At 43.0% G+C, this 26076-nt stretch overlaps 1 protein-coding gene across 1 annotated transcript in view; it reads left to right on the top strand.

Moving 5' to 3' along the window:
• HOOK1 (hook microtubule tethering protein 1) overlaps positions 1–10891 on the top strand; it is a 56020-nt gene extending 45129 nt beyond the window's left edge. Inside the window, exons 18-22 of the mRNA XM_077823757.1 lie at positions 3729–3811; positions 5002–5102; positions 5452–5553; positions 6617–6685; positions 9569–10891. Of these exons, the coding sequence (XP_077679883.1) occupies positions 3729–3811; positions 5002–5102; positions 5452–5553; positions 6617–6685; positions 9569–9736 (523 nt within the window). The 3' untranslated portion in view covers positions 9737–10891. The remainder of the gene's footprint in view (positions 1–3728; positions 3812–5001; positions 5103–5451; positions 5554–6616; positions 6686–9568) is intronic.
• Positions 10892–26076: the final 15185 nt, after the last annotated feature.

Genomic DNA, 26076 nt, shown 5'->3' with positions numbered 1-26076 from the left:
CGAACTTCCCTGCCTTCCCAGCACCACAGGCTCTTTAACTATTGTGATTGTTGTCCTTTGAGTGATTGTGCATGTATACAGTCCATTGTAGGTCAATTTGTGCCCAATGCATTTGAGTCTGAGACTCTTGCTGGCAGTGCTAGGTAGTGCATGCACCCCTGCCACACCTCCTTGCACACAGAGCTGAGGGCAAAAGGGGCATGACCACTACCTCTGCCTCAGTTCTTTCTTACCACTCACGGCAAGAGTTGGAGCTTCCCATTGCTCTTAAGCTTCAGTTTGTTCAACTAACTTTACTAAAAAAAACCTTTGTGTACATAGTTTTTAGAGATTTTAGCATTAGTTACTATTAGAGCATAGTATTAGTTATGAGAGTAGTTTAGTAACTTATTCATTGGTGCTGGGTGTCTTTCATCATGCAGAGATCCCTAGGGTTTAAACTGTGTTACTTGCAGGGCCATGATCCCTGTAAATGATAGCCGCACAAGTTGCCTAATTCGTTTAGGCCAGGGACATGTTAAGGACAGATGTTCCGTTTATACCTCCTTTCCTGTGGGGACAAAGAAGCAAAGGGACTTCTGTCTTAAGGGACATTTATTTGAAAAGTGTCCTCCTTCAGCGCCTGACCGCAGCCATGAGAAGACGGAGAGTTCTTTAGTGCCTTTCTGGCTGCTTCAGTCTCAAAGCCAAAATCAGGAGAAAAATGATGTTCTGCTCCTGGGGCCTTCTCAAAGCCTTCAAAACAGTCTTCATTTTCTGAGGTGGACACAGTCCAGGTTGCATTCTTCATCCCAAAAGTGGGACAGATCTGCTAAAAATTCCTCCAGTATGGGAGTCAAGGTCTGGCCGTAAACACCAACATTCACCAGTACTGTCTGAGGCAGCACCATCAAGCCCGGCTCCAGCAGGGCCATCGAGACTGGTGGTTTCACCTTCTCTGTCAGCGATATCTACAGCACTGGTACTATTTGTTTCAGTGCACTTGTGTTATCTGAGGAGTACTTATCTCCAATACGTGTACTGTCTGTGTCCCTGCAGCAAAAGACCTCATGTGCCTCCCTGTTCTTGACTCTCCTTTTCCTCACCATCTGGTACTGATTACAGTAGCTTTAACTACATTGGCATGAACAGCACAATTTATTTTCACTGTACATCATTCTGCATTCCATGGCCACCTGTCCTGGCCCTAGTGACTCCCTTGAACTGCTCCCAGAGCTTCCAGATCACCATCTGCTATGCAGTCTAGGAGCAAGTGACCTTTTCCAGTGCCTTGTCTATCAGGGAACATCTTCCAGTTTGTCAGCCATATCCAATTTTGGAATTGGCAGAGGAAGAGAAATCTAGGGATGAACCCACACATCTTTCTTTTCGCATTCTTCTTTCCCTGATGAGTGCAGAACTCTTGAGTCATCTTCACCATTGTCTGGACACTTCAGAGTCTTTCAAGACCTCACAAGGTGTACAGTTGTTAGGAGTAGTCAAAGTTGTGCATGAGAATCCGTACAAGTTTTTAGGTATTTTACAAGCTCCAGCCCTGGGAAGGGTTGTCCTTCCCATTAATGAAGCTCTATTCAATCCTGCTGAAACCCTTTGGCAAACCCCAGCTACTGTTCCACCCACTGCCAAACACATGGACGGGGTTGTCAAGTTCCCCAGCAGGAATTTGATTCCCCCCACCACCACCCATTCTGTGCCAGACTCACGGCAGTAATCAAAGAAGACCTACCCCAAAGGACGAAGAATGTAAGCGACTTATACCACCACAAACCTTCAAATAAGTGTGCCAAATTCTCAAACATTGTTGTTCATATATATGTGTTCTTTGGTTAGTATTTGCAAAATTTGCAAATTGCCTGAAGAATACGAGGTCCAGTTTCTGGCAGTAATCTCAGAAGCGCCTATCTCCAAGCGACCATTGATGCATCAGACACCACATTGTACTCAATGGCTGCAGCCAGTTCAATGAGGCAGTCTTGGTTACAGGCCCTGGAGAGCTGTATAACACAATCAAAGACCTTCCATTTGATTATTTGAAATTGTTTTCTCGAATGACTGGTAATGCCATGTACACCTTACAGACTCCCAAGCGACTCTCTCTTCTCTAGGAGTTTATATTCCAGCAACAAAAAGAAAACAGATCAAACCTCCGACACACTATCGATCTTCATTCTACCTGCTCAGACTTCAGGATCCTTCAGAGAGGAGATCTAAACCACCTAGATGTTGGACGTCAGCTTCGTCACCAGCAGGCTCTTCTTACCAGACTTCCACATTGAAACAGTCATTTTGATATTTTGATCAAGGACAGCACACCAACCACATCTCCACTCCTAGAGCCAAAACCTCCTTTTGGAAAGTGCCTCCATCTCTCTTTTGCAAGGCATGGTCTGAGATCACATAAGACAAGTGAGAGCTCAGCACTGTAAATGAAGGAGATCTGAAGCCTCCTCTTTGTGGGTTGGCCCTCCAGCCAGACCACTAAGGTCCTCCCCTTCTGGTGAACTCAGTCTTTCCAGACCTACTGTCTGGCTAGCATCTCCAAGGCCCTTGCCACTTCCCAGTGGTGGCTGGTAGGGGAACCCAGGCCTGCCCTCTATACTGGGTTCCAGCCCAGGGACCCTATAACAGGCAGCCTTGGTCCCTGTCCCTGGGCTTCCTCCTACATATCTAGCTTCCTCCGTCTCTGGGTTTGCCAGTCACCAATTTCCTCCATTCCAGTGAGCAACTGCAGATTACTTCCCTGCTGCCTTTCCCAGCAGCAGCTGCCCCCGTCTGCGGGCAGCTACCTGGCTTTATATAGCCTCTTCCCCCATTCCTGCACAGGTGAGCCTATCCTTAATAGCTGCCTCCAGCCTAAAGCTCCCCTGCTTACAAACCAATTACCTGATTGGGCCCACCTAGCCTAATTCAGCTCGTGCTGCGCTGGAGTGGGGAGCACACCCCATCACACCATGGCCGTACGCCCCTTTTATATCCTCTGCTTCAGGCATGAGGATGACAGGGTTGCATGCGCTGCCTGCTGTTACTGCTAGCAAAAAGTCTTTAACTTGAGTGCATTGGGCCAAGCGCCTACAGTGGAATGTATATGTGCACAATGCGTTTCAAAGTACAACAGGTGCTGTACAGGTAAGTGTCCTTTTTTCTAGGACAAAAAGAAAAGGAGGACTTGTGGCTCCTTAGAGACTAACACGTTTATTTGAGCATAAGCTTTCGTGAGTCTTTTTTAGTTAGTCTTTGTTTTTGTTAGTCTCTAAGGTGCCACAAGTACTCCTTTTCTTTTTGTGAATACAGACTAACACAGCTGCTACTCTGAAACTTTTCTAGGGCAGTTTTTCATTTATAACCATTACTTTTTTTTTTTTTTTTTTTTTTTTTTTGGTCACTGCCACAGCTCCCTCAGCTTCCTGAAAGAATTCCTTTCAGCCTATGTAGTCCCTGTCCAGGGGAGGATAGTGTGCTCTTGTTTAAGTTTGGAGTTAAATATGCCTTTTTCCAAGTCTCTCAGCTTAGAGGTGGTGCTTTTTTTCACTTTTTTTTTAATACTTTTTTTAAAAAATTTCAGTTGAGAGAATAGGTTGGTGTTTCAACAACAACAACAAATCTTTTACCCGTATCATTTTTCAATATATTTATCATCACACTGAAGAATGTTCACACAAGTTTTCAGTTACTAGAGTGTGAAATGCTAGCATTAGTCTAACCTCTGGATCAAATCTCTGAATCCATAGGGAAAAACTGAATGAAGTCCATGATGAGTTACAGAAAAAAGAGGCACTTTTTGCAGAGCTCCAGCCAGATGCAAATCAGAACTGTAAGTATCTTCATGAGGTTACATAATATTTGCTCCTGAAAGTATCTCTGTAGTCATAAGTGCCTCCATGCACGAAGTACCATTTTTATACCAGTTTAACTTGGAAAATTAAGGTAAACTTGAAACAGAAAAAGAAGTGTGTGTGTGTGTATTTGTCCATTACAATGGGACTTCAGTCTTGGTTGGGACCTTTAGTACTAATGAAATATAAATAATTTCTTGTAAATAACTTCTCACCTGCTCTATCATTTGTCTCTCTCTCTCTAAATTATACTGAAATTTAATTTGGCCTCGAACTCTTCAGGGGCCTAATGCATTACATCCTAAACACAATGCTCCTGGGGGAATTCTGCGCCAAAAAAATAAAAATTCTCTGCAGACTATTTTAAAATTCTGCAGATTTTATTTGTAAAATAACACTACATAATCATGCCAGTTTCAATTATTTTGGTAATTTATTTCAAAGTGCCTGTCAGCAAATATGTCTGTAACAATACAGACACACACAAAATTTCCCCCAGGAGTGAAGAGTTAAAGAAACCTCTGTGACAATACAGTTCTTGCTTCTCTGTCCCCATCTCCCCCAGAGCCCACCACTCACACACCCTTTTCCCCCAGAGCCAAGCTGTGCACCCCCCCAAGTCAATACACCCAAACCCCCTAACTCCCAAAGCGCAGCCCAAACACCGACACTCTCTCTTCTCCTCTCAGAGCCCAGTTGCAGGCCCCCACCCGGCCCAGATACCCGCACCACCTCCCCCCCAGAGCCCAGACACCCATCGCCCTACCCCTTAGAGCCCTGGGATCCAGAGGGAGAAAGAGCCTGATGCTCTTTCCCAGGCTTGCACAGAGTTTCCTGCGCGCCACCCTCTCCTTCCCTCAGGGCGTGTGGGGAACTGCAGCTGTGGGGGATCCCTCTAGCTCTCTCCCCCTCCCTCCAGCAGTGTCTTCAGTGTGTGAGCTGGGCTCTGCCAGGTCCAGCAGCCCCTAGTGGCAACCAGCAGCACTGCAGCCGATTTCTGTGGGAGAAAGAAAATTCTGCTCAAAAATCATTAATTTCCGCAAAATTCTGCATTGCACAGTGGTGCAGAATTCCCCCAGGAGTCATACAAGCAGAATATTGATGAAGCTTTAAAAATACCTAGTCTCTGTCATTTTGGTGTTTTTTAAAATTTTTTTTTTCTAAATAGCTCAAAAGATTGATGAGCTGGAGGCAGCTTTGCGTAAAAAGGATGAAGACATGAAAGCAATGGAAGAAAGATATAAAATGTACCTGGAGAAAGCAAGAAATGTGAGTGGTATATTTCAATACAAATAAAGTCTATCATCTCTCCCCTCCCCATCGCCCCACATCTATGAATCAGTGATGCTGACAGGCTTCTCAAATATCCTGTATTAAAAGTGGTTTATCTTACATTTTTAGGCCAAATTCCTTGGTTACTGTAACTTGCATGCAGCATAGTGTAGAATATAACTCCAAATATGAAGAGCTGTTATTGACACTTCCATACTAATTGGCATCTTCTGTCATATTTGTGTCCTTCATTTGGATTTCACAGTTGCATGTTTTATTTCCAGCTGAGATGTGAGGTTGCTGAAGATGAAACATCAAGCATAATATATTCATTTTCTTTATACAGGTGATAAAAACCTTAGACCCCAAGCTAAATCCAGCATCAGCAGAAATTATGTTGCTGAGAAAGCAGCTAATAGAGAGAGACAAAAAAATTGAAGCACTGGAGGTAAAACTTCTCTTCTTGTTTTTTCTTTTTAAAATCCTTTGTGTGTCCTAAGTGGAGATCTCACTTGTGTGTGAGACACTGCAAAGAGTCTCTTTGATTCAGTTGCTTTTCTGTTACTCAAACTGCTCAGCCTATCAAGCACAGAGATTTGACCTTGATTTGCTGACATTCTATCCTGAGGTGAATCTGTCAAGACTGTTCACGTATATACGTATTATAAAAGGTGTTTATTTTTAAGGTTACGTTTGTATTCCTTATGAAAAGTAATGTGTATGCATTTAAAACGTCTCAGAGGGATTTAAACTAAACTGTAGTTTAATCATAGTGCTACCAGTGCACTATGGTAAATGGTAATCTGTATAATACCATGCACTGTCGAACAAAACGTATGACTTCTTAAGTATAATTTAGTCTGTTACATGTCATGAGTTATGTATTTTGCTATAGTTATTAAAATAATATTAGAGACACTAAAATATTACATGGGTAATACTAAAAATGCTGTTCCTAGTGATAGCTACTTGGGTAAATATAAAATTTCTAAACACAGTTTTTAAATCTTTAAGTTTCTGATCCTGCATTTGTTGTGCACTCAATATTCCCATTGACTTTTGACAGTAGACTCGGACCCTAGATTATTAAATCAGTGGGGATAATTGCTCATTTATGGCTGCTAATGCAGTGGAATTATGACTTTCTGAAATATTTGCACTGAACATGCTCTTGATTATATTTCCACAAAAAGGTTTCCTGTTTTCAGTGATGCATCATTTAAAAATGTTATCGGTCTGCCTTGGTAAGGGTGTTTCCTTTTCTTGCAATAGTCTATTATAATAAACAATTTCATCACTTTGATAGTCACTTTTGAAAATATATATAATTGTTTACGCTGTTTTAGTTGCGGTATTTGTATATTGCACTACTGTTTGTGTTTATCTCAGTCAAGTCCTCTAAGGAGAGTGGACTGTGATAAAGTTTTATATAATTAGCTACACTTTTCAGAACTTTTGGGTAGTTAAGATTCCCTTGTCTATTTCTAAATCTGTTTAATCTTTCTCTCTAGAGTGAATGTAAGATTGCCAAGTTGCGTGATTATGAAGAAAAGCTAATTGTATCTGCATGGTATAACAAGGTGGGTCAAAACAATCCACTTGTATGTCAGTATGGTAACTTAAAAGTCAGAAGTACCCAGGATGATCTTATAAACAATTTGAAACTATCATTTTCTTGCTGTCTTGATCTGTTCCATACTTACATCCTGTTTCATTGACTACTACTGTGGTGATTTTGAGACCTGGTTACCTTTTTAGGTGTGTTACAAATTTGATTACCTATGGGAGGAAAAACCCAATTCTGTACAGTTATCTTTGTACAGACATCAAGGATGAAGGCTAAAACAGGCTTAGCCTCTTCCTAAAACAATAACCTATATGATAGGCGGGGCTGTTAGCACCACCTAGTATTAAGATTGCCTGACACTTCCCATTAGAAACTCGTATTTTCAGTTTCTTAACAAGCTTTTTTTATCTGCCAGACGTTATCCATTGGGACTCAAATTCTGCGTGCTGAGTGACTGCCTCACGCGGAATTTTTTTTTGGAAAGTTTTTTCAACCAAAACAATTCAGATATTTGTAAGAACAAAGTTAGGGAAAAATACTTTGCTTCAGTCTTCACTAAAAGGGTTAATGGTATCCAAATACTCAACACAAACAATATTAACAAGGGGAAAGGGAATGCAAGCCGAAATAGGGAAACCGGTTAAAGAATATTTAGATCAGTATTCAAGTCGGCTGGACCTGATTAAATTAATCCTAGAGTACTTAAGGAACTAGCTGAATCAATCTCTGAAGCGTTAGCAATTCTCTTTGCAAATTCACATAGAACAAGTGAGATTTGCAGAGGACTGGAGAAGGGCAAACATAGTAGCTATTTTTAAAAAGGGGAACAAAGGCGACCCGGGAAATTATAGACCAGTCACCGTAAGTTGATATCTGGAAAGATCTTGAACAAATTATTATGCAATCATTTTGTAAGCACTTAAAGGAAAATAGGATTATAAGGAATAGCCAGCATGACTTTGTCAAGAACAAATCATGCCTCGCCTACCGAATTTCCTTCTTTGGCAAGGTTACTGGCTTTGTTGTTGGGGGGAGAAGCAGAGGATGTGCTATATTTTGATTTTTTAGCAAGGCTTTTGTCACAATCCCATTTGATGTTCTCATAAGCAAACTAGGGAATATGGTGTAGATGAATTACTGTAAGGTTGCACAACTGGTTGAGAGACCGTACTCAAAGTGGTTATCAATGGTTTGCTGTCAAACTGAGAGGGTGCATCTAGTGGGGTTCCACAGGGATCAGTCCTGGCTCTGGTACTAGTCAGTATTTTCATTAAGGACTTGGATAATTGAGTGGAGAGTATGCTTATAAAATCTGCAGATGACACCAAGCTGTGAGGGATTGCAAGCACTTAAGAGGACAGGATTAGAATTCAAAACCACCTTGACAAATTCAAGAATTGGTCTGAAATTTACAAGATTAAATTCAGTAAAGACAAGTGCAAAGAACTACACTTCAGGAGGAAAAATCAAGTGCACAACTACAAAATGCAGAATAACTTGCTAGGCAGTAGAACTACTGAAAAATATGAGTGTTACAGTGGATCGCAAATTGAATAGGAGTCAACAGTGCAATGCAGTTGCAAAATATCAATCTGAAGTGCTAATAACATTCTGAAGTGTATTAACCAGAGTGTCATATGTAAGACGTTGGAGATAATTGTCCCTTTCTATTTGGCACTGGTAAGGCCACAGCAGTACTACTGTGTCCAGTTCTGGGCACCACACTTCAGGCAAGATGTGGACAAATTGGAGAGAGTCCACAGGAGAGCAACAAAAGATGATAAAAAGTTTAGAAAACCTGATTTGTGAAGAAAGGTTAAAAAAGCTGGGCATGTTAATCTTCAGAAAAGGTGACTGAAGGAGGACCTGATAAGTCTTCAGATATGTTTAGGACTGTTGTAAAGAGGATGGCGATCAATTGTTTTCCATGTCCACTGAAGGCAGGACAAGAAGTAGTGGGCTTGTAGAATAGAATATCAGGGTTGGAAGGGACCTCAGGAGGTCATCTAGTCCAACCCCCTGCTCAAAGCAGGACCAATCCCCAATTAATCAAGCCTGACCTTAAAAACTTCTAAGGAAGGAGATTCTACCACCTCCCTAGGTAACGCATTCCAGTGTTTCACCACCCTCCTAGTGAAAAGGTTTTTTCTAATATCCAACCTAAATGGCTTACTCTGCAGCAAGGGAGATTTAGGTTAGATATTAGGAAAAAAACTATCTAACTGTAAGGGTAGTTACACACTGGAGTAGGCTTCAAAAGGAGGTTGTGGAATCCCCATCATTGGAGGTTTTTAAGAACAGGTTGAACAAACACCAGTGAGGGATGGTCTAGGTATACTCGGTCCTGCCTCAGCGCAGGGGGCTCAACTTGATAATTAACTTCTCAAGGTCCTTTCCAGCCCTACATGTCTATTATTCTGTTTTGCAATGTTTACCCCAAAAAAAAAAATCTGACTTTTTCCTCTCAGAAGCTCTAGTACGCCCATACTTTGGAGTAGGATCTTGAACTTTGGCACAGGGCTGGCCTTTGCGTTAGGGAATATGCCTTTTGCTGTTTCCGTGAAAATGCACTCAAATTTGGTTAAGTTATAAGCCTCTGAAATGTTTCAATTCCCACGTACTCAGAGAAGACTTCAGCAGCTAAAATCTCTGAACTCTAAAGATTCTGTCCTCATTGAGCATGCTCAAGACCCTCACAGTTCTTCCATGTGGCTAGGGAAAGGAAAGGAGTAGATTGGGACAAGAAGACTGGGAGTGGTGAGGGGAAAGAAATTTGACTGAAAGCCGGGGATGGGGGAGGGAGTGGGAAAAGGGACTGGGACATGCAATTCAAAACTTCTGCTGCTTTTGATGATGTGAAAAAAATATCTCATTCACTTATTTTATTTCTTCCCAGAGCCTGGCTTTCCAGAAGCTCGGTATGGAATCCAGACTGGTGGCTAGCAGTGCCTGCAAAGACCCTGAGTCGTGCCCTCCTGGACGCTCTTTCCTGGCACAGCAACGATATGTCACCAACGCCAGGCGGAATCTCTCTATTAAAGTACCTAATGCAACATCGGATTAAACCACAAAGGAAATGTTTACACTAAAGTGTCCTTAAAATATTTTGTGGCTTCCATTATAACTACCTGGCCGAGGAAGAGGTTGTGATGCTAGGCTTCAGCTATTTTAACATCAACACTGATTGAATACACAATGGTAAATTAATTTGGTGAATGGTTTCTAAAAATCATCAGCACACGTAGTCTACTAAAGACTGTTGCACCAGCGACCTTTTCTAAAAAGCAGCACTTAGATGGAAGTAGATTTGAATAACTGAAGTATGTGTTTACAATCACAGCTTTAAAGATTTATATTTGTTTTCGTAATATATTGTACATAAATACAAAAGATTGACAATATATATTATATTTAATATTTTTAGTCTGGAATTGACTGTTTTTTTTAACAGAACAATTTTATGGAAAACATCAGAAAATTGATAACACTAGGTATATTTACTGGGTTCTTTATAACATAAAGAAAAATCAGTCCTTTGGCTAGAAGAGTCAATAGTTTTAAAATGATGCATTTGTGAATCAAGAGAATTTTGGCATTCCAAAACTGTTTAGTGACTTCAGGACTTAACTTTTAAGACAGAAGATATATCACTATCTCAATCAAGAGGCAGAAAGTTTCAGTCTACTTAAAATGGTAACTACTTAATTTGTTTGTTTAAATTTGTGTGTATACTTCTTAAGGAAAACCTGTCTTTAAGGTGCTGAATTCACTAAAGCCAAAAAGTCTGTTGCTTTGAATTTAATGTAGTAGTCAATAATGTTTTTAAAAAAAACCCTTTTAAAATGTAGTTGTATTATATAATTTTTATTACAGTCTTTGGGAGAGGGGAAATCCCTAATATTTATTCAGTTCACTTAGACAGCTTTGCGCATAGAAATCACTCTCATTCCTCAGGTTTTTATATATTTTCTTTAATTACTGTGAACTAATCACATCAAGCAGACAGGCTAGTGGAGATATCATTGTGCATGGTTAGTAACGATTGTTTGGCATGGAAAAGATAAAGGTATAAGACATCCGGTATTCCAGACCTCGGAAGATGAACATAGCTAGATGGATTGGTGTGAAATTTATTAATCGCAATTTGGGATGTTGCAGATTATGTACTATATGTATTTTATGACTTCTAAATGAAATTTTGTACTTTTGGATAATTTAAGCATTCTATCCAGATGTCTAGACACTCTTTCCTTAAACCCATTTATTAGATCATTTTAACAGTAGCTTTAATAAAAATTTGTTTCACACCTATCTATACAACACTTCAGTTGACATTTGTTTACAAAAATGGCTATTTTCACATCAAAAAGCACGTTTAAAAAAGACTTGAATTTTCCATGATCTTATAAACTGACTAGACCAGTTTTGTCACATCAATAGTAAAATAACACAGTGAATAAAATCTCAACAGATTTAAAAGAAACCTAATCTAGCAAACTAAGGTAAAGATGTAAGGCTACCATACCTATCTGTAGCCCAGTATAGTAAACACAATCACGTGCTTGGATTAAAAGAATGTGTGTATCTTTTCAATATTAAAGCCATATTTATTTGAAAGCTGGACTCAGTTTTGCTTGCAAAATTCAAAAATAGGTCTTTTTGAGTTTGTAATGAAATATGAATTTTGAGTAGCTTTGCATTAGATACTTCACAAGCCCTCTAAAAAAGGCATATCTTTTGATCTCTTGCTTCCCGAAGGTCCTGATAGTTCTGGAACTTGACCTCCTGCATGATTCCACAGGAAAAGTCTGTCCACTTGTTGAGTTTGTTTCTTTAAAAAGTGTTTTGCTCTCTTTACAGTATTATAAATATCGGCATTCAGTTTGATTTCCTCTTAAAATGTTTATTAATAGAGAAAGCTGAAATCTAACCGTATACTACACTCATTTGTAATAAATATTCTAAATGAATTATTATTTTGTCTTTCAAGTTCTGTCCTGCAGAATTCTGTGCTTCTGTTGATGTCTCTTACTGATGCATTGATATTGCTGGATTGTGTTTTCGTATGTTTCTAAGCTTTGATTGCCTACTAATATTAAAAGTGGGTGGGTGGGTGGGGAGGCAACTTTTGCAGATGTCTTAGCATGACTCTTATGTTTAAAAAGTTTAGTATTTCAGTATGTTCTTTGTCAAATGTGGAACAGAACAATCACGAATAGCATTGAATAGGTGTTTTTCCCTCTCAATGCGATTTCACAAACACGGTAAGTCTTGAGCTTCCTTTTGAAAGCACTCATTTAGAATATAGTCCTAATGGATTCCGTCATGTGTATCACATTAGTGGTGCAGTGTCAATATCAGAAATCAGGTGCTAGTAGGAATAGAACCCTTTCACCAACCCTTCTCAAAACTGCAGACACCAGTTCCAAAGAACCTGAATAAGGAATATGATCCCTTTTACTTCGCTGAGGCTATGTCAGCTAAGTAGCAGTAAACATTTTAGTGGTTACTCAAGGACAACTTGGATTTTCAGGGAAGGATTATCTGTATGAGGGATTTATGGGATGGCCATCACTATGTATTTAGCTGTCAGCTGAAATTTTACTTACAATTATTGGAACTGGTAAAGCAGTATGTCACTTCTTTAGCATCTATTCAGGGCTAGTCAGAAGTTATAGAAGAACTATTTTCACAGGTCTGGTTAAATTTGGACCTCCACCTGCGAGTGAGGAATTGATCAACAGACCTCAGTATTGCATCATGAGCCATTAATGTACTATTCATTTCCTCTTGTTTTAAGGTGGTATAATAAAAGATGCAGTAGGATTAACCTTTATATTGAGCATGTTTTGAGCATCTTTATTGATGGCACACTCTTTAGAAAAGTGGTGAATTATTTAGCTACAAATTACTGAGCTATGTACAATTGCTTTGTGTCACAGATTTACTTAGTGTGGACAATTGGGGTGATCCAGAGACTAGGGCTATTTGCCATCTTGTGATAAATCTAATTTATGTTGTGTCCAGATGTCACAGCTGTAAATGCACACAGATTATTAAGTGAGATAATTGACTCCTGTTGTATTTCTCCAGTACAGCTAATAAAGTTGGAAAGAAGTAACTTTCTAATAAAGCTGGTAATATAGATCCAGTGATGAAAGAAAACATGTCCTTTGCACCCTACATTGTAAATTACTAGAGCATTGTTTCATGGATGATTTTGGGGATAGAGAGTCTACCTGGTGTGAGACCATTTAATTTAATTTAATTTGTAATAAGATATTTGTGTGGGATTAACTCTGCCCCTTTGGTTGAAATATGGTTTTTCTGGTGGTTTCCATTAATAATCCTAATTTTGGATTAGTATATTTCTGTCATTCCTAGGTGTATCAGGCAGCTTTAACACACCTGTATTTTAAGAGATTAAGATACATTCAGTGAAATTAATGAAAATTTCACCCAGTATTTTTTCTTAACAAGAAATATGCAAAAGTATTCTGTTTTATAAGCATTTACTTTGTGACAACTAGTAAAAGCAATACTAATGTTTTAAGCAGTCATAGATTAGGAATTTTTTAAAAAAAAGCCCAAATGCTACTTAGTTAATGGTGAATGATAAACTTTTACTTTTCTTTCCACTTGTCCGACCAGGTTTGAGGTTTCTGTATCAATGTCTAAATCTTCTGTTTTTAAAACAAATGTAAAAACTGTGTTATCACTATAGAACTGGGGGAAAAATTGCACTAATTTTTAAACTCTGGTTTTATTCTTTCTCTGGAAAATATTCTTATATTCACATAAAGATTTTTAAAATGAATTCAGTGGTCTCTTTATTTTAAGTACTGCATTTAGTAGTCCTTATACCGTAAACTCTTTGTAATAGGAGCCATGTCTATCCCTTAGTTTGTACAGTGTCCTGATCCGCACCTTTGAGTGCTGTCATAATTACTGTGCTTAAAATGTTTGTAGTTTACAAGCTATAGATTTGTTTAAATCAACCTCGAGCTCCTCGCTCTTGCCATCAGAGTCCTGCATAACTTAATTCCTCCTACCTTTCTGCTCTTGTTTCCATTCAAGCTACATTTCTAACTTTTCTTCAAGTGATTGTCCATTTGTATTCCACTTTTAGCAGTGCACATGCACCTCATGCACGTGAGATTGGATTATATTGTCCATTGGGGACTGTATCTACACCCCACATGCCCTCTGGAGTTTTGTAGCCAAGGATATAAAGGGCAGAGTGGCCACAACTGCCCATCATTTCCTTCTTGCCTCCCGGTGGCAGTGAGACAGAACCGTTTCAGCATCCACGTCTTTCTGCAAGTGTTCTCTAGTTTTGAGTTTAGCATTCCTTAGTATGGTATTCCTTGTTTCTTTGTGTGTTGGCAAATTAAAAATAAAAAGACAAGATCTCCAGCTTCAGGAGTGCATGGGTATTAGACCCCCCCAGTCCTCAAAACAGGGCAATTTAAATCCTGTGGATTTAGACTCTATGTCCCTCCTGCAAGGCAGCTGTTCATATTAATGATGGAGACTCAAAATGCTGCTTCTGCCTCAGTAAAGTATATATACCCACTTAAGTGCTCAGTTTATTGCCTTTTTTTAAAAAGGACACAAAATGTGAGGGAATCCTTCCAAAAAACCGCTTTTCCTTGTGGAAGGATCTGTGAGTGCATCTTCTGTGCCAGATGAAGAGGAAACTGGACCAGATTGTGTCTGCTGCTGCTCCTGTTAGCCCCAGGACCACCCCAAGCTCCAGACTTTACATGTTGATTATGAAATTGTCAAGAGCCCCCAAATCTTTCTCAATGCAATCTTCTGAGGAGAGAGGGAGGGGAGAGCACTGCTCAGAGTGTTTAAAAAATGAAGGTTTCAGAGTAGCAGCCATGTTAGTTTGTATTCGCAAAAAGAAAAGGAGTACTTGTGGCACCTTAGAGACTAACCAATTTATTTGAGCATGAGCTTTCGTGAGCTACAGCTCACTTCGTCGGATGCATGTAGTGGAAAATACAGTGGGGAGATTTATATACACAGAGAAAATGAAACAATGGGTGTTACCATACACACTGTAAAAAGAGTGATCACTTAAGGTGAGCTATTACTAGCAGGAGAGCAGGGTGGTGTGACGGGGGAACCTTTTGTAGTGACAATCAAGGTGGGCCATTTCCAGCAGTTGACAAGAACGTCTGAGGAACAGTGGGGTGGGGATGGGGAATAAACATGGGGAAATAGTTTTACTTTGTGTAATGACCCATCCACTCCCAGTCTCTATTCAAGCTTAAGTTAATTGTATCCAGTTTTCAAATTAATTCCAATTCAGCAGTCTCTCATTGGAGTCTGTTTCTGAAGTTTTTTTGTTGAAGAATTGCAACTTTTAGGTCTGTAATCGAGTGACCAGAGAGATTGAAGTGTTCTCCAACTGGTTTTTGAATGTTATAATTCTTGATGTTTGATTTGTGTCTATTTATTCTTTTACATAGAGACTGTCCAGTTTGACCAATGTACATGGCAGAGGGGTATTGCTGGCACATGATGGCATAGATCACATTGGTAGATGTGCAGATGAGTGAGCCTCTGATGGTGTGGCTGATGTGATTAGGCCCTATGATGGTGTCCCCTGAATAGATATGTGCATTCATTTGGCAACGGACACTATGGTGCTAATAAGCGATGGTCACATAAACACCATCCTATACCGGAAACATACTGACAGCTATTCCTACCTACATGCCTCCAGCTTTCATCTAGACCATACCCCACGATCCATTGTCTACAGCCAAGCTCTATGATACAACTGCATTTGCTCCAACCCCTCAGACAGAGACAAACATCTACAATATCTCTATCAAACATTCTTACAACTGCAATACCCACCTGCTGAAGTGATTAAACAGATTGACAGAGCCAGAAACGTACCCAGAAGTCACCTATTACAGGACAGGCCCAACAAAGAAAATAACAGAACGCCACTAACCGTCACCTTCAGCCCCCAACTAAAACTTCTCCAACGCATCATCAAGGATCTTCAGCCTATCCTGAAGGACGACCCATCACTCTCACAGATCTTGGGAGACAGGCCAGTCCTTGCCTACAGACAGCCCCCCAACCTGAAGCAAATACTCACCAGCAACCACACACCACACAACAGAACCACTAACCCAGGAACCTATCCTTGCAACAAAGCCCGTTGCCAACTGTGCCCACATATCTATTCAGGGGACACCATCATAGGACCTTCTGCAGAAGGTCTCACACTGACATAGCGCTGTGCACACTAGCGCTTCTGGTGGTGTAATTTGTTGCTCAGGGAGGGTGGAATATTCACACCCCTGAGTAACATAAGTTTTGCTGACGCAAGTGGTAGTGTAGACATAGACCTAGTGCCTAAGAAAGGAGAGACTGAATCCTTCATGGCAGGACCCTGCCCCCTATATCCAGCATTTTATAAGGACAAGGTGACATTAAGACCTCACTCAAAATTCTTACTTAAAGCTGTCTCTGGATTTCACCTGAATCAAGTGATTGTCCTGCCAATTATTTTTCCCAAGCCTTATACTAGCCAAGGGGAAGCCAAACTCCAAACCTTGGATGTTATCAGGACTCTCGCCCACTGTTTGTCTTGTATGAGACCATTCAGAAATTCTCCTAGACTATTTCTGGCCTCTGCTGCCAGAATGAAAAGTCAGCCTGTATCCTCTCAAAGACTGTCTAAATGGGTGTCAGACTGCAGGAGAACTTGCATACAAGAGCATAGATGGACCCACATACACATATTAAGGCCTATCCCATCAGAGCTCAAGCGGCCTCGGCAGCTTATCTAAGGGGCATTCCAGTGTCAGAGATTTGTAGAGCAGCTGCCTGGACTTCAGTTCACACCTTCACTCAACGTGACTCCGTGATGGGGGGGCGTCAGGTCCAATGTGCGCTTTTGGCAGTTATTTTACAGTTATTGTTTCAAAAGACTTAGAGTAACCACCTGCAGGACCTGAAATCACTGCTTGTGGGTTTCCAGGAGTAGAATACATGTGGACAATTGCTCAAAAAAGAGAGAATAGTTACTTGCTCGGCCGTAACTGTTCATTGAGATGTGTTGTCCACATGTATTCCACAACCCACCTTCCTTCCCCTCAGCTATGGCACCCTATATCATCCAACACTGTCTAGCAATTGCAGCTGCTCTGCCCTTTATGCACTTGGCTGTGGAACAGAGAGGGCATGCAGGGCACAAGTGCAGCCCTAAGGGATACTGCTTTTCAAAAGAATTTGATCTCGTGTATAGGATGCATACACACCACTGGAAGTGGAACATACATGGACAACATATCTCAAAGAACCACAGTTACTACAGTAAGTAACTGTGCTTCCCCATCATGTATTTCACCCACTCTGATTTCTTGGCTTCTTCCCTGCAGCCCCTTTTTTGGGTGGAGCCTGCTGATATTGACCACTTTTCCTCCAAGGGGTAGTGTGTACCAGTGGTAACTGCTGAACAGTCATAGCTGTGGTTTCTGTTCTCCATTCTGACAGCTGACTCTGTTTGACCTAGGCAAGGGATTCAACTCTGTGTCTGTGTCCTCTGTGAAATCGGAATAAGGATCCTTATCCACCCTTTGCAAAGCACTGAGATCGTGGGATAAAAAGCATTTTCAGTGTTAGGTGGTATTACTTATTCAAATCCCTCTTTAAAACACGTCTTTTAAAAGATGGCTGAAATTTAGTCCTCTTAATGAACACTGTTAACAGAAAAGATGATGCAAACAAATAAGCTGAACAGAAAGGAGGGACCTGAGAAGAGTGTGCATGATGGCTCAATGTCTTGCTTGTTTTTGTTGCATCCCAACCCTTGTATACATTAAAGAAAACTAAAAGAGCTGGACTGGTATACTGAGCAGCAATCGATGACTTCCTCCCTAACTACACAGTGACTGTATACAGATCAGTGAGCACTAGCCACTGGACCTATCCGGGATTCGAGTATGTTTTTTGTGTGGTTCAGCCATCTTTGCTTTAAAATGGAAATAGCTGCTGTTAAAATTTATACCCCTGATATGATTTCAAACAACCTAATCAGCCAAATCACCAGGATCCTGGAAAGCACCTCCTTAAGGATTCTCTCCCTACTAAAGTGCAACTTTCTAGTCCCCAGACATTTCAGGCTTAGACCAAAAAATCATTTCCACACCTTGCCCTCACTCTCACATCCACAGCATTGTGGGGAGGGGGAACCCATCCTGTACACAAAATAAAGTGAAAACATTCGCACTTTGACTGAGAGCGGGCCCAGAAAATTGCAGCCTCAAAAATGAAAGAGTCCGAAAGTTATGCCTCTGAGAAATGGGTTTAATGATGGAAGTTCTGAGGTAGTCTTAAGTATAGCTGTTGATAGCATGCTGGCTATTATATACAGTAGTGTAACAAATGCTAAATACATACGTATAATGTGTTTGACCGGAATTAAGCTAGCTGCTTTTAAAATACTGGGCTAAAACACAACAGCTATTTACCATATATGTGACCCCCAAAAAAGTTTAAAAAAAATAAACTACATTGGATCTGTTTAATGCAGGGGTATTTGAGAGAGGCAGAATGCAGCTACCTAAAAACAACTGGTCAGGAGAGTGGGGCTAGCCCACCTACCTCCTACCAACTAAAACGCTTTCATGTACCTTCTCTATATCTTTACACAGTAACAAAGTGTTTGGGCTTTCGTGTGCCTGTTACTGACACCTACCTAGGGTGAGGGCTCCATCTGGGGGTGTAGACTCCAAGGTGGGGCAAGAAATGAGGGGTTCAGGCTCCAAGAGGGTGTTCAGGGCTGGGGTGTGGGGTCTGAGAGGGAGTTAGGGCACAGGAGGCAGGACATGGGGGAGGGGTTTCAGGGTGCGCCCTGCCTACCCTGGCTCCGCACTGCTCCCAGAAGCAGCTGGCATGTCCAGGCTGTAGGCTGAGCCACAGCCAGGCGACTCTACATGGTGCATGCTGCCCTTGACCACAGGTGCTGCCCTGGCAGCTCCTATTGGCTATGGTTCCCGGCCAGTGGGAGCCACGGAGCCAGCACAGGGGATGAGGGGGCAGCACGCTGAGCTTCCCTGATCACCCTGTGCTTAGGGACTGGACATGCTGGCTGTTTCCAGGGAGCTGTGCAGAGCAGGGCAGGCAGGGAGCCTGCCTTGGTCCCGCTGTGCCGCCAACCGGACTTCTAACGGCAGTCAGTGGTGCTGACCGGAGCTGCCAGGGTCCCTTTTTGGCTGCGTGTTCTGGTCGAAAACTGGCTGCCTGCCAACCCTAGCTAGGGGCTGCAGCTCAGGGTGCAGGTAACAGGTAGCTAGAGCCTGTGTGCGGGGAGTGGTGTAGCTCAGCGTACAAAGAGGGATGTAGTTTAAGGTGCAGGCGGGCGTAGCTAGGGGCTATGTGCAGAGAGAAGGGCAGCACAGGGTGCTGGCAGGTGATAGCTGGGGCTGCGTGCTGGGAGTGGTGTATCTCAGGGTGAAGGTGAGGGGGTAACAAGGATCTGTGCACCGAGAGGGGTGTAGTTCAGGTTGCAGGCAGGGGGGTAGCTAGGGGCTGTGTGCAGGCAGGGTGTTGCTCACGGTGTAGGTAGGGGCTGTGTGCTTGGAGGGGTGGAGCTAGGGTGTACGAAGGAGCTGTGGCCGAGGGTCCAGGGGTGCTGCTGTTGCAGGGCCGGCCGGGGACTCGGTCCATAGTTGGCACAGTGGAGGCAACTTCACTGGACAGGTGCTGGGACAAGGGGTGCATTCTGCCTGCCTGATTACAAGATGGGCAGCGGGAGGGGGACACCCTGACCTCAGTCTCCACTCCCAATCAACTTGGCGGGGAGGGGCAGCATGGTTGCAGTGGGGTGGGGGGTGGGGAGGAGGAGCGGCACCATCCCTGTCCTGGGGCAACCTTCACCCAAATGTGGTATGAAACACAACCTCCCAGCACACACACCCCTTAGCTATCCCTGCCTGCCTGCACCCCCTCCCGGCACACACCCTGAGCTGCCACCCTGTCTACACATAGCCCCTAGCTACTCCTGAGCTGCAGTCCCGTCTACACATAGCCCCTAGCTACTCCCTGCCTGCACACAGCCCCTAGCTACCCCTTTCTCTACACCCCTCTCTGCACCCTGAGCTACATCCCTCCCAGCACACACCCCGTAGCTACGACCTGCCCGTATCTGAGCTACATCCCTCCCTGTACACAGCCGCTGGCTGTGGCATGCCTTGGCCCTGAACGGTCCCTGCGCCCCCTGCCCACAACCCCCAGCTACCCTGCACCCTGGGCAGTTTTCAAACTCTTTGAGCTGAGCCCTCCCCCGCTTTGTGTTACAGTTTTTGGTCTCCCCCCCCCCCCGCATTAGCTGCAAGAAACCTACAGTTTGCAGGTGCCTAAGTAGCCCCTGGAATCATGGTGTATGACACATGCTGCTTAGTGTGAGGGCATGCTCGCTATGGCTGTCCAGCAATCCAAGCCCACTAGCTGGGGCAGCAATGCAGCTAGTGGGGAGAGGCTGAGAATAGCGTTCAGGTTTCTATTTGCCTCAGCTAGGCCAATAGGAGCACTGTAGAGGCAGTCCCTGGCGCGGGAGCAGAGTGCCTTGGCAAGCGCTTGAGTGGCAGCTGCCAGCTGCCATAAAACATGAACTGTGTCCAAAGCTCAAGGGGCAGGTCATTGAAATGTAGCAGCAAATGGCTCATTGCACATGCTGGAGTATGGCTGCCATGTGACACCATTCCACCTCCCAGTCTGTGAAGCGCTCGCAATATGTTGCAAGGGGTGTGTACGAGAGAGAGAGAAAGAGAGAGAATGGGTGTCATCTGTTTTTTGTCTTGCTTGGTCCCCGCAAACCAAGCCCAACAACCGAAGGGTAGCTTATACAGCTCAGCCTCTTCTGTAGAGCCCCTGTTTGAAAGGGGTTTCGGGGGCTGAAGCTCCATTACCATGGTTCTGGGAAGCCAGTGAAGAGCAGGAAGGGGCCAGAAGATGACATGGAACCACAGGCTTTTAGCAGCTCCCGAAGAGGCTCTACAGATTCTAGAAGCATAATAACCCTCCTGCCGCATATTTCAAGCAGCCATCCAGACCACTGTTGGAGCATGCTAGTCACTCAGTTGATCATGTCTGGAGGCTGCAGGGCTAGCCCCCTGCCAGCAGGACCGAATCATAGAAATGTACAGCTGGAATCATCAAGTCCAGCCCCCTGCACTCTGGCAGGACCAAGTATATCTAGACCATCCCTGACAGGTGTTTGTCTAACCTGTTCTTAAATACCTCCAGTGATGAGATTCCACAGTCTCTTTTTGACGTATATTCCACCTCTTAACTGCCCTTATAGTTAGGTTTTTTCCTAATATCTAACCTAAATCTCCCTTGCTACAGATTAAACCCATTACATCTTGTCCTGCCTTCAGTGGACATAAAGAACAATTGATTACCAGCCTCTTTATAACAGCCCTAAACATATCTGAAGACTGTTATCAGGTCTGCCCCTCTGTCTTTTCTCAAAAATAACAGGCCCAGCTTTTTAAATCTTGCCTCCCATGTCAAGGCTGCTAAATCATTTCCCCATGTTTATTCACCCCCCCCGCCAACTGTTCCTCAGATGTTCTTGTTAACTGCTGTAAATGGCCCACCTTGATTATCACTCCCCAGCTCTCCTGCTGGTAATAGCTCATCTTAAGTGATCACTCTCCTTACAGTGTGTATGATAACACCCATTTTTTCAGGTTCTGCGTGTATATAAATCTCCTCACTGTATTTTCCACTGAATGCATCCAATGAAGTGAGCTGTAGCCCACAAAAGCTTATGCTCAAATACATTGGTTAGTCTCTAAGGTGCCACAAGTCCTCCTTTTCTTTTTGCGAATACAGACTAACACGGCTGCTACTCTGAAATAAATCATTTTTGTTGCTCGCCTCTGGACCGTCTCTCCCATTTTGCCACATCTTTTCTAAGGTGTGGTGCCTAGGTCTGGGGACAGTACTCCAGCGGAGGCCTCACCAGTGCTGAGCAGAGAGGGGCAGTTACCTCCCATGCAGACATGCCAATCCTGCAAAAAATAAACCCCACAAAAAAACCCGCAGAAATTTGGCTTGTTTTTGGCTTAATTAGCTTGTGAGTTGCTGTTGGCTAGTTTCTGGCTTGTAGCTTGTTGCTTGTTGTAGCTTGTGGCTTCTTTTTTTTGATCAGCTCCTTTCAAGCAGGGGAGAGAGTCAGGGGTGCACAGCGGGCCCACCACCATCCCAGACTGCATGCCAGGGGTGGGGGAGATCTAGTCACATAGACTGTTGGAGTTCTTAGGGATTGGCTTGTTTTGGCCTTGTTTTGAATTAGGATTAGCTTTCTTTTTGGCTTATTGTGAAAGTCGGTGGTGCTTATTTACCACGTGAAAGTTGAGAGCTGTGCACCCATGTCTTACATACGACACTCCTGTTAATACAGTCCAGAATGATATTTGCCTTTTTTGCACCTGCATCATATTGTTGACTCCTATTCAATTTGTGCTCTCCTATAACCCCCAGATCCTTTTCAAACAGTTCTACTGTCTAGCAAATTAGTCCCCATTTTGTAGTTGTGTGTTTGATTTTTTTTCCTTCCTAAATGACGTACGTCTCGTTTGGGTTCAATTTCATCATGCTGAGTTCAGACCAGTTCTCCAATCTGACCTCTGCTGCTGAGGAACAGCTGCCAGGTAAGAGACCCACTTCAAGGAGCTTCCATGAGGTGCTAGGAAAGAAAGAGCCTTGTGGCTTGAGAGGTACTGGCCCCAGGGCAGGGACATACATAAAGACTTGATAGGTTTTGATGGGGTAGTGGATGGGCTGGGTGGGACTTGTGGAGGAAGGAGGAGAGACTTTTATCCAGGTGATGTCACGTACATTAGCACTGAAGTGGACGTTTTTCAGAAGGATGGGCTCATTAAAACAGCAGCACATCACTGGCGAGCTGGGCTTTTTTTGTTTTTGTTTTTAATTTTTTTTCCTCATTCCTGACACTCCATGGTCAAGGCTGCTGAACGAACTCCGTGGTCTTACTGCTCTTTTGGTTGCGGGAGTTGGGGTGTGCGAGCCTATGTGCTAAATGCCTCCCGCAAGGAGCTGTGAGAACCCTTAACCCCACATTGGCAAGCAACGTCAATAATCAGGAGGCTCCACTCTGTGTGCTGTTACCCTCCCTGTGATCCCCACTCCATTTTTTCTCCCGGGGACGTGGCAGCTAAAGAGGGATGTTTTAAAAGTGTATGACCTCTTCACAGACAAGTGTAATGTGTAGAATGAACAATTGGACTAGATTTGTCATGCCCAGTAACTTCATAAGCAAGGTGGCAACGCCAGCCGCACACTGGCAAACAAGAGCCTGTCCCTGCATGGTTCCGTTTAATATAATTATGCTGAGAGTATAAAAAGAGCTTCAGTGACTGGAAAAGAGCATTTCATGAATCCCAAAAGCACACATTACCTGTACAATGTTTCATGCCTCTTCCCCCTCAAAAAATCCAGCATCTGCTGTAATGGACATGTATAAAGCTTATTTTCAAAGCGGGGCAAGATGGTCTTGTTAAGACACTTGATTCGGCCTCGGGAAATCTGGGTTTCATTCACTGATCTGCTACAAACTCCCTGAGTGACCTTGGGCAAGTCATCTGTAAACAGAGGTAATACTAGCTTCTTCCTGGTACTTCTTTTTCTGTCACTTTTGGAAGGACTCTCTGACTCAGTGCCTAGCAGAATGAGGCCCTGATCTCAATTGTGACTACAATACAACTAATGAGGTCGATGATGATGATGATGTCACCTATGCATTTGTACAGCGTTTGTCACAATGTCTTCTTGACCTGTCTGGCCTGTAGTCAATATCTCAATTTATGTGTTTAATAATATATTGGCAAAGCTAGTAAGTAATGACTTTCCTGTAACTTATTGTCACCCCTTTTTTGGCCTGAGCAGTTAGCCAATAGACAAGGGGGCCTGGAGGAATGTTTCCATTTGGAAGAAAAATTGATCAATCAGAAATTGATCCTGTTTATTTGCAAAGAATGCAAAGTCCTGTTTCCTTGAATACTGGTTGATCGTACAAGTAGTCTCCTTGTTTATAATTCCAAGGCTTCCGTCTAGCCAGCACGCTGCCCAAAAAGCACTCTTGACTTTCTCTTACGGCAACTACTAATGTTTCTCTTGCTGTCTTGTTTATTTTCTGGCCCTCGCCACTTGCTTTCTAGCTGCCTCTGACTGGTACTGACATATAGACACACATATCTCCACCGAGTTAATCCCCAGCTGCCACATTTGCATTCAGTCTAATTTTGGGCAGTGGTGTTTATCAGTCTCCGGGGGGGCCTCAGCCAAAACAATGGAAACCATTGCACCAAAGGGCCATTTAACTATGCTTTCATTTATCCTGAATGAAAATTAGCTGTTATGATAAACAGCTTCAGCAAAATCTGGGACTTCCCCTAGAGCTAAGACACTGCTGTTAATCATGCAACCTCCAGTTTAACATTATAGTTGATATTGTAAGCGCATAGCCAAAAATGCAGTTCTGATTCTCCCTAATAAAATGCTGTACAATGACAAGTTTACAGTTTTACTTTAGGAAACTTGTAAAATATAACCACAACTATCTAACAACCTAAAAATGAACTAGACCTAAAATAATCCGTTAAAATATGTACAGCTGATTCACAGTCCTGGACCACACACTGAATAATAGATGATGCTTAGGTCCAGTGCACTCTCCCAGGTGGCATAAATATGCAATTACACAACAGTGACTTTCTACAATGGCTGTAAAATTAAAACTAGATTGGGGTATGTGTGCCCCTGTGGTGCCTTGGGGTAGGTGGGGCATTTTATGAGAAGTGAGGGGAAGGGCAACAGTCCCCCTAATCGTACACGTTTTGTACGCCTCCACAGTCACTGTGTTTAACAACTCTGAGTAGCAAAGTAACTCCTCCTCTTGTAGCTTTTATGCACACCAAAGCAAGTGTGTGGGGGGGGGGAGGGGGCACTGGGAGTGTAAAAAAGCAGGGCTAGCTAATGATAACCCAGTAGATACAAGAGAACAAGTGCTACAGAGAGCGGTATAGGAGAAAGCATAAATGGGCCAAGAAAGCACAAATGAACTGGCTTGCTTTCTGTGGAGCTCCATCTTATGCTTGAACTATTGTCAACTCACCCTTGACTGTTCTGCCCTGCCACCAGGCCTGTCTCCTGGAGGGCAGAATATGGTGGAATGGCATCTTAAAAAGGACACCCACCATTCAGGGCTCATGGCTCCGCTTCATGAAGGGGAATGTTTGGCCCCAACATACAAACATGCTTTATTTATTTAAATAGCAGAAGTAGTCTGTGTGCATGTTAACTAAAAGTTGTTGTACAGCCAAAGACAATGTTGTCTGAGAAAGCTAGGAAAGAAATGACTTGGACGGTGATATATAAATATGACGTGTGGGGAGGAGGGATTGAGAAAAGTTGAGAGGAAGTGTGCTCTCATGATTCAGCCACTGAACTGGGACTCAAGGCACATGGGTTCAATGCCCTACACTGCCAATGTCTTCCTCTGTGGCCTTCAGCAGGTCACTTAGTTGTTCTCTTTTCATCAGTTCCCCATCACTAAAATGGGGATCAGAATATTCTCCCTCACACCCCATATGCCTAGCTTGTTTGTTTGAACTGTTAGTTCTCCAGAGCAGGGACTCTGGGGTGCTATAATCCCATCTGGAATTGGGGCCTCCTGTATTACAATACTCATGTATTACAAACTATTATGAACAGTTTTTACACTGTGATTATCAAGAAAGGGAGCAAAACGCCCCACAGCTGTTATTCCAGATGACCGGGAATTCTAAATGCATTCCCTAAGTCTTTGTGTGGCATTGTCATTGAACTTCCCACGAGTTACATTTTGGGCTGAGCGCCTGTCATGCATTTAGCTACTGGCAACATTAAGAAACGTGAGGAACCCGGCTAAGGACTCAAGATGCTCACACCTAAGGGTAGTTCTTCAGGGTCAGTCTGTAGGCACATCAGCTCTCCATCTGCCAGCAACTAGGCTGCCAACAGCATCAGATTGTTTGTTTGTTTTTTCCTCTGGAAGCAACCATGATTGGGACTGGGTGACTCCGTCTGGCAGCAGTCCAAACCTGCACACCTTCTGTAACGGTCTCACCACATCGCCTCCAACTGTGCGCCAAATGTAAACTGCCCAATGATGTGACTAGCTTTGTCTATGCTATGAGAGTAGTCAATAAAGAGGCAGCAACTGGCATGAGCCATACAAAGCATCAAAAGCTGGGGAGGAAAGAGGATGCACTAATGGGAGGACAACAGTGAGCAGGCCCAGCAAAAGCAGAAATGGTTTGTGGCAGAGTAAGGCAGAGCTCTGTTATGGGTAAACATGGC

The sequence above is a fragment of the Eretmochelys imbricata genome, chromosome 8 (genome assembly GCF_965152235.1).
Source record: "Eretmochelys imbricata isolate rEreImb1 chromosome 8, rEreImb1.hap1, whole genome shotgun sequence".
Taxonomy (NCBI): domain Eukaryota; kingdom Metazoa; phylum Chordata; order Testudines; family Cheloniidae; genus Eretmochelys; species Eretmochelys imbricata.
This window is presented reverse-complemented; position numbering and strand designations above follow the sequence as displayed.